Source organism: Epinephelus moara, chromosome 24, assembly GCF_006386435.1.
Source record: "Epinephelus moara isolate mb chromosome 24, YSFRI_EMoa_1.0, whole genome shotgun sequence".
NCBI lineage: Eukaryota > Metazoa > Chordata > Actinopteri > Perciformes > Serranidae > Epinephelus > Epinephelus moara.
The window spans coordinates 44,093,348-44,103,028 of NC_065529.1; the positions used below are offsets into that span (position 1 = coordinate 44,093,348).

A 9,681-nucleotide genomic window follows, 5' to 3' on the forward strand; every position below is an offset into this window, starting at 1 on the left:
TAGCTCTGCTTTCCAAAGCGCGGCCGAAATATATCTCGTGAGCTCTAGATAAAGCCCAGCTGGATGCTACTCCAGGTGGAGGTGTCTCGTCCTCAGTCACATCCAGACCTTGAAAATAAGGCTGCAACCGGTCCCATTCCTTGCAACAGAGGCATTCCTCTTCTGTGGGCACTGGGGTACGGCATTCACAGGTACACCACCAATCTCCAGAGCTACGCAGCCTTGCAGCAGCCATTCCTCCTCTCTCGTCCTCTAACGTTACCTGTTGCGCCTCTCTCTCTTCTCCTCCTCCTCCGTTCAGGCGACCGTCCGGTTCTTGAAGCTTGTTTAGTGGACTAACTTTGCACTTGAAGGGATGCCTGTTCACTTACATTTTAACAGGTCTGACGCTACGGCTGTATCTAGGCTAACGGCTAACATGCTAACTATTATCTGTATGTCACTAGTCACTTGAACCAAATTTAGGACGATAGGAGACGGGTTGAAATAAACTGAAATTTTCCTTTAAGATTCTTCATGCATTGGAATGTACATAAAAAAATATGAAAGTACCCTAAGGTTATTATTTGCTAGTGCATTTAGGTCATTTTTGTGTGTTTGGAACATAATTGGATTTGAAATAAACGTTTTGCTACATCTTGTTGGGGTTGACAGTGAAAACTACACCTGTGTTTTTCCCATGTCTTCAGCCACGATAAATAGTCCACATTAAACTTGTTGTTTTTGAGTGCTTTTCTGACACAAACCAGTCTATTCTGTGAATGTGATTCAGTTTAAAATGGAAATAAATTCTGTTCAATAAACAGAGAAACGCATTTTTGTTTTACCTTACTGCAAAGTTGAGGATATCATATGTTTTGTTTTACCTTTTAGATGGTGTCTTAAAAGACAGATCACAGGAAAACATCCCAGGTGAGTCCTGATTTTGATGACATCACTCTCTACCTCCCACATGTACAGTATGTCCAGTATGTACAGTTTTGTCCAAGACAAAATGGAAAAGGAAGTGGACAAAAGGACATTTAAATACAATTAAAAACGCAATTAAAGAGCCAGAGAACAGAAAAGTCAAAATTACTAAGACGGGTGTAAGATACAAGAATAAAAGTTACAGTGCAGTGGAAGAAATTAATTAACATTTGTTTTAATAAAAGGCAGCAGCAAACAGAAAAATCTTCAGCTTTGCCATTAAGGAACTGAGAGTTGTAGCAGATCTGCAGTTTTCTTGGAGTTTATTCCAGATATGTGGAGCATAAAACCTAAACGCTGCTTCTCCATGTTTAGTCTTGACTCTGGGGACACAAAGCAGACCTGTCCCAGATGACCTGAGAGGTCTGGATGGTTCATAGTGTAACAGAAGGTCAGAAGTGTATTTGGGCCTGGAAACATTCAGTGCTTGTACGAGCCATGAATTAATTTAGAAAGGAGTGAATATTGTAAGATGAATAAGATTTGGGATGGTTTACATTTTTGTGATTGCGGTTGTTGGGACAGCTGGGTCACATGGATCATAATCTATATGAGTAACTCAGGTTCATTTATGTGTTTTTTGTCAGTAAGAGACTACAATTTTCTTTTGTTTGCTGTGTTTGATTACAAGTTTGTGCACGTCACAATAAGTTGATTCCTTTTCATCAATGAATTTATTTAATGTACTTTTGGATCTCAGCAAATCGTTTTCATTGGCATGTCAGACAAGTAAACCAGACCCGGCCTCAGCCTCTCAGACCTCAGAACTAGAGTGATGTGAAACCACGCATCAAATGTCTGGTGTTAATGATTTAGAAATGGAAAACCGACCTCTGCAGATAATTCAGCTCCTGGTAAAAACTTACCGAACATCTGACATTCCCTACAAGTTATATTGTATGTATAATGTGTTCACAGGTGCAGCTCCAGAGCCGTACATAAAGATACATGAAGCAAGGGACTGGTCATTGCTGGTGTGTGAAGTTCGAGGGGCTTTTCCAAAACCTAAAGTAGAGTGGAAGAACGGTGCTGGAAACATCATTCCTGCTGAGCAGACACAGGTCTCAGATAAAGGAGGCAGCTTCGACATCACTGTCTCAGTAACTGCAAACAAGAGTGACTACTATCGGTGTGTAGTCACACAGGAGGAAATCAAGCATCGGATTTCTGCTGAAACTTATCTATATTTCGAGAGTAAGTGTAATTTTAGTATTCATGTGTTGATAGTTTTCACAGATGTTAATCTGTTTTTTGGCCGAACTCAAAGTGAATCAGCTCAGTGCGGAGCAAAGACCAGTCTGATGTAAGCTTTCACTCTGAGACTCACATTTCATGTGTTTAATTTGAAGATAATTTATTTGACTCAACAAATGTAGCATAAAAATGTAAGGGTTGTCCAAATGTCTTCACTGTATATGTGCGTCTGTCATGATCTGAGTCAGAAATGGTGTTTGTGACTCCACATGTTTGGTAGAAGTTAAATGTTTTGAAATACGAGACCCTGCCAAATAACACTGGCTGTTAAAATCGAGTTGTTACTCTGTGCTGTCTTTGATTTTTCTTCCATCTGAAATTGCTGTTGCTGCATTTTTATGCAGAACTTCTTGAAATTTGGCACAAACGTCCACTTGGACTCACAGATGAACTGATTACATTTTTGTGGTCTTAAATCAAATGAAAGGTCAAGGTGACTGTGACATTTTCTGACTCATTCTTGTTAACATGAAATCTCAAGAACACCCAAAAGGAATTTCTTCAGATTTAGCACAAACGTTTACATGGACTTAATGATAAAGTGATTAGATTTTGGTGATCAAAGGTCAAAGTCAGTGTGACATTGCATCTGTCTCTTTTTCATCTACGCAATATCTCATGAAGGCCTTCAAGGAGTCTTTTCAAATTTGGCACAAACATCCACTTGGAATGAAGAATAAACTGATTAGAGTTTGGTGGTTGAAGATCAGAGGTCAAAGTCAGTGTGACCTCATAAAACATGTTTTTGGCCATAACTCGAGAATTCATATGCCAATTATGACAAAACTTCACACAAATGTCTAACAGGGTATAATGATGAAGTGATGACATTTTATATCCAAAAGACACAAAACACAACAACAAAACATTATAACATTCTGTGTAAAACACTTTTGTGGCCATTAATCAACATCATATCTCAGGAACAGAAGGGGAGACATTTGATCAGATACTGAATTGGTGACACTAATCTTAAAACTGTTTTATGATTATTTTGTTTCTATTATGTTCACAGGTGCAGCTTCAAAACCATCCATCACTACACTTGAGCAAACAAAGGATTGGTCACTGCTGCAGTGTGAAGTCCGAAGCCCTTCTTCAAGACCAAAAGTAGAGTGGCAGGACAGCGCTGGAAACAAACTTCCTGCTGAAGACACATCGTCTGCACTAATACCAGACCGTTTTACTCTACAAACTACTGTGACCAAGACTGACTACTATTGCTGTGTAGCCACACAGGAGGAAATCAACCATCAGATTTCCGCTAAGACATATGTGTATATCGGTAATACGATTCTTCCTTGTAATATTTTCATATTTAATTATTTTAACTACTTGTATGTCAATGTGTGTTCAGACTGAGCACAAAGGAACATCAGCACAAGTTAAAAAATGTTTCAAACCGAGTGAAAACTTCTCACGTAAACTGACGCCAGACTGCCTGCGAAGCGCAGCGCACCGAAATTCTCACGCGAGCCGGAGCACCTCCGTTCACATCAGACGCGCATTTCTTCACGCCGGTCGACAAGCGATTCAGCTCCCAGCTGTTGTTTTTCCATCATGGGTAACTGCCCGGCTTGACACATTCGCTCGCGGCGAGACTCAACGTCACTGAGCTACAAAGTTAAAGAGGCAACAGATAGGATTCTGGTTTTTTTTTAAGCTTGGCGCCACCCAGCGTCAGCGGTGTTGCTCGCACTGTCGCAATGACCAAATTGACCATGGGGATCAGAGATAATCAATAAAATGTAGGCTGTAAAGCCACCAGTATACCTCTATGTATATGTAGAATGAGAAGTTGTGTGGACACTATAATAAATAAATGAGTAAAGAGACCGAGCAACAATTATCAGATTTATCTGAAGAAAAAACAAATAGTAATGCAAATAATTATACCAATATGTACAGTACCAGTACAAACAGCTCACAGGAATGGAACCCTGATGCGCAGTGGAGTTATTTTTCAACTGTCACCGGCTCACTATACATTATCCCGCTTAGAACATGGCTTACTACTAAAACATTCAAATGTTACAACTGGCATCAATATTATTAAGTTGCTGGCAGAGTGTATTGACAGAGGAGAGGCGTTCGCCAGACAAACGGGAGCGGAGGAGAGGATTTTACTCCACTTCTCCCGGTCAGAGATGCTGGGTGCCCAGTAGCTGCGAAGGCTGCCCTCACATTTATGGCCAGTGACCGACATGATCTCCCTGCTCTCCAGGCCAGCTTGGGAGAGCTGTGTGGACTAACGTTAACTGATTTTGATGCTTGTCAGTCTAAGGCCGTTGCATTGAAAAGTCCAGTGTTCACAGCTGGGCGTAACTTAGCTGGGCGATGTCTGTCGATAGCCGCCTCCGTGAGAAGAGAACAGAAGAAAGGGAGGGGGGTATCACTGTCCGAGGGCTGCTGTAGAATGGCAACGAGGATGTCAGCCGACCAACACTCGCTACCCGGTCCCTGGTTGCAGCGATTTGCGATGCTGGCCTGCTAGGAGTTAACTAGCAGCCAGTACAGTGAAGTCCTCTCTCATCTAGCTAACATTTAGCCATGTTACTTACTGATCCATTAGAAAGAAAGCTAGCTGGACATCGGTTTTGAAGCCTCTTTGGTCACGGATTTCCCTCCATCTCTTGAACGCCTGACTGAGGTTTACTCTTGTTTTTCCTCTTCTTTTATCACTCTCCTTTGCCTCCTCAGACAGAAGAGCTCATATTCTTTCGCTAGGCCGTTTTTCACTTTGTTTCCAAACTTTTTCCGTCTGCCATTGTGCTCGTGACTCAACTATCTCATGCCCAACTCCTCATAAGGACCAGCTCCAGTCCCTGATTGCCTGACCGACCAGTTTCGCAATACATGACGGGTTTCCTGCCGTAAAGCCGATTTTTTTCCCGCGAAATTTCGCCCCTGGTGGCAGGAGCTTATTACAAAGGTTGCACAGCCACTAAGTAACCTATGTAAACACTGATAGTCTGATTTTACTGTGGCCACTACCCTGTGCAACCCACATTATTTTCATAATGATATATGTAGGAAAAGATGCTATCTGTTGCTCCTTTAAGAGGGAGTGTGGGACACACAACACACAAGAGTTTAGTGAACCTCACATACTAACCAAAAAATAGATTTATTTACAGCTGTTGCAACCTGAGGGGCTGGGTCAGCATGCTATGTTGAGTCCATAGCCAGAGTTTACATCCCATGAAGGTGGCTCTCTTTTAACCTGGCAAGATCACCATTGGAACCCATACTGCAGACCTAACCTGTGGCCTGTATACCATCGAATCATCTACGTAGTTATCTGGCTTCACTAACACTAACATTGGCTGTTTGAGGAAGCTGGTTATCAACTAGGTCAGTCAACTCTGGGCTTTTACTAGCCAGCCACGTGCATGTTCATGTGAACGAGGCGGAGTTGGCAATTACAGGCAACATCATCAGAACCATGAACGAAGCACTTGTTATGAGATGAAATGAAATGGTGAAGCTAATTATCTGCTGTGATGTTGTTTTCATGGGACAGCAAAAAGTCATAGTCATCAGAAATGTAAATGATGACTTATAATCTTACAACAGAACAAGAAAATGTAGAAACACAAAATAATTTCCAAATATTAAAAGTAGGCCAAACACTTACAAAATACTGGTAAGTTAGGTAGGCTCTATATGAAATTAGCATATAGTGAGTAGTTTTTTGCTATTAAGTTGTATGTTGAAGAAACTTTATAAGTTTTAACATTACATATCTTTGCACTGTATTCAATTGAATATAGGTCATAAAAGGGTTTGCAAATCATTGCATTCTGTTTTTATTCACATTTTACACAGTGTTCTAACTTGGTCTGCTCCAACATCACCCTCCAAACTTGTGAGACCAAAACTACAACCAACCCCCAAGCTGTGCTGCCAAGCAGGAGGAAACTGTCAATAAATAGTCTTTGTGGAGACTGTGATGTCCAGTCTGATGTAGATGATATACAGTTACACTCTGAGTCTTCATGTTACTTTGACTTTTTGCCTTCTGTTTCAGGGTCCTCCACTGGATGGATTGTTGCAGTTGTAATTCTTGCCATTGCAGTTGTCGTTCTAGCTGCAGTTGTAGCCAAGCTTTGCATCACGCTAAAAAGTAACAAAGGTACGTTTAAATTCTTTATTCTATCAACATATTCACGATAAGAAGACGACACAACAGATTTTTTTGTCTTGACATTTGTTTTTTAAACATTCTGTTGGTACTTCCACTCAGGGTAGGATCAAGTCAGTTGGGATTTCCGTGAATATAATTTTATCATCCTCCCTGCAGGTTAAACAACAGAGACAACAGTACCCCTCAACTCCTGATATTCCCACATAACAATGGTGGATGGAAATGCACATTACTTTGCATTTTATTTTGCTCTTTTTCTGGAAATGCTGATACATTTTTCAACACTTTTGGATGGAAACTTGACTTGAGACGACAGGCTTTTTACTCCACCTGTGATACCTGCATATCGGACAACGTATATGCCAAATCAATGTATCTGTGATAGGCCAATATCGGCCAATTTTGTTGGCTGACTAATATATCGGTTGGGCTCTAATCCAGACATATCCTGAGGTAAAGCTTGATGTTATCAAGTTTAACTGTTGTACTGTTGAACCAAGGGTGCAATGCATGCTTTTGAACCCTCATAGAACAGGGCCTGCCAAAAGTCATACCTGAGACAGTATGCACAATGCTGTATTATTCTACTTATTAAAAAGTACTGCAGCGAGATTATGTGTACAGTAGAACTAGAATAACAACATAAATGTTAATGAGCAGGGCCTCACATGTCAAATCCCCATGCAACCATTCTGCATTTTGGTACATATATATACTATGTCTTCATATAAATGCATGCTTGTTATTATTTCTGCAATACCTCATGTGTCATAATAACTTGTCAGAAATTGATTGCCATGTGGGAGTTTATTTCATTTTAATCTTATTAATCGGGTTTTATTCTGTGATTGATGTCAGGTTTTAGGTATCGTTCCGCAGGTGAGAGAGCCCAACTTTCAAATATGTGAAGTAACATGTGAAGTAAACAATATTAATTCTAATTCTATAAAATCAAAACCCAAAGTTTTAATCAAAGTCGCCACCTTGTCCTCTTGATTTCTCCTTTTTTGAGGTATCACCTGTGCCAGCCAGTCCAGTTGAATTCTGGACCTGGATCTGCCATAAATTAGTGAGTGCTGAATTGCTTCACACTCTTCCCAGGTGCGTCTTTAACTTTCAACTGCTGAACGGTGCATTAATCCATCAAATCAGTTTTATTGGTAAACATCAAGGATATCGTTTACAGATGTTACCAAGTCTACACAGCGGTCCTCTTTCATTCATAAATCCTTCATTCTTGTGTTCGTGGCACTGACTTATTCCTCATTTATTTGTCATTTATTCATGTATTTGTCTGGTAAGTAATGTAGTTTGTAGTTCAATAAACATTTCATTTATGAAGAACTTGATCCTGTGATTTTTGTGTGAATTAAATATTAAGGGTTCCTCAAGTAAAAGTGAAATTACTGTTTTTTTAAATACTAAACGAAATTTGTTACTTCCACCCCTGTGTGTAGTGGCATATGGTAGTTAGGCACTGTTTGTTATGCTACTTATGGAGGGTGGTAATTGGGGGTGCGAAAAGGGGGAGGCATGTCAAATAATTTTTTGAAGCAATGGGGAGGGACTAGGTTTTTTTTATTTTGGCTTAGTGGATGGGCATATGCATTTAAATGGTTGTATTTTTTTTTATTTATTTTACCACAGATTTTAACAAAATTGCCCAAATTACACCATGTATCACAGCCAGAAACCGTAAAAATAGAAATTATTGTTGGATTTTCAAATTTCCAATGGTCCTTGGTCACATCATGTGCAGCAAACGCTTTGGTCAGAAAAAAAATAAAACAATCAAACCTGAGTTTAAAATAGTAATATTTCATCAAAATTGCCTTATTCTACGTCTCATTTAATATTTGGCCAAAAATAAACCATTTGCACAAACTGACCAACATGCATTTTTCAACTCCAGGATTTAGTCTTCAACTTTAAATTTTCAAACATCCAAGGAGAAGTTTTAAGAATCTAATAACTGATGTATGGTGGAGTGAGGGTCATGCATTTTAGTATCTGGAGCTTCGGAGAGGGTCAAAATAAAAATAAATAAGTAAAAAAGAAAAAGTCAGCCCTCCTCTGATAAGTAAAGAACAGTCCCTTGGGATGGGACACAGTGCAGGATTTTGTGTCTTAATTACCATATTTTGGATGGTCTTGTCACAAGACATGAGACTTTACATTGGACAGCATCAATGTAAATACCCAGCAATCATCAATGCATATCTGTAAATGACAAAATAATAAGTAAATAAGTAAATAAACAAGAAAATAGTTACTTGTCATTTTTCGATGGTTTTTAGAACATAACTTAAATTTATTTATTTTTAACTGTTTTTTAGAATTTATGTAGAATAGACATTTTGTTATGGATTGCCACTATTTCACAAAAAACAAAATGATGGAGATGGTTTTGCCTTTTCAACGGGAAGATGTTGCAGATGGCACCATTTCTAATTTAATGTGAGATCTTTGAACGCAGGTTTATTTCTTTGCCAACACGCTAATGTAGTGCCACCCCGTGGGCCCCCCGTGTAACTGCACCGCCGTCATAAAAAATACTCAAGTGAAGTAAAAATACCTCAGATTTGTACAAAAGTACTTCAGTAAATATAATTTTCCAACACTGGATAGAAGCATAAAACATTCATGGCCCGTGTGTTTAATAATTCCCGTGTGAAACGAAGCAAGACGGATGTACGCCCTTATGTTCAGCCAAAGAGCATGGATACCAAGAGGCGAAGCGCAATAGAACGCCCCATAGCAACAGCCTCGCCCATGGTTTCGTCCTACCGCCGCCATTTTGGACTGTCAGCAGACCGCAGCAGACCCGCTTGCATACAAAAACTATCGCTATTAATTATGCTTACAATGCTACTCACCTCGTGATAGCTTGGTCACAGCTGCTTTTTCACGTTTTTGTAAAGCAAAATATAGACTTTAAAAAAAACAAAACGAAGAAAAACGGCTTAGATGGCATCTCTACATATTACATCCACTTATGAGAAGATTAACTTAATTACTCCTTCAAAATCACACCATAAGTCAATCTACCAAAAAATAAAATAAAATAAAAAAAATCAATAAAAAAAAAAAAAATCAATATTTTAACTAGAAACACATTAATGGCGACGTCACATAGTCAGGAATAAAGATTTATTTACAGTTTGTACAGTAAGGGGACAGTAATAATAATTATAATAATAATAATAATAAAGGCTATTTTAATATGATATATTTTAATGCTAAAGCAGTAATCAGTTCAGATATAAATGGTCCATGAGGCCATATATATATATATATATATATATATATAT

At 39.1% G+C, this 9,681-nt stretch overlaps 1 protein-coding gene across 2 annotated transcripts in view; it reads left to right on the forward strand.

Annotated features, from left to right (window-relative positions):
• Positions 1-7,714, forward strand: part of LOC126385592 (uncharacterized) — a 10,147-nt gene extending 2,433 nt beyond the window's left edge. For both annotated transcript variants that reach the window (XM_050037394.1, XM_050037393.1), the window contains exons 2-6: positions 874-912; positions 1,888-2,163; positions 3,239-3,508; positions 6,254-6,358; positions 6,527-7,714. In XM_050037394.1, coding sequence (XP_049893351.1) covers positions 874-912; positions 1,888-2,163; positions 3,239-3,508; positions 6,254-6,358; positions 6,527-6,531 — 695 coding nt within the window. In that variant the 3' untranslated portion in view covers positions 6,532-7,714. The remainder of the gene's footprint in view (positions 1-873; positions 913-1,887; positions 2,164-3,238; positions 3,509-6,253; positions 6,359-6,526) is intronic.
• The last annotated feature ends 1,967 nt before the right edge of the window (positions 7,715-9,681 follow it).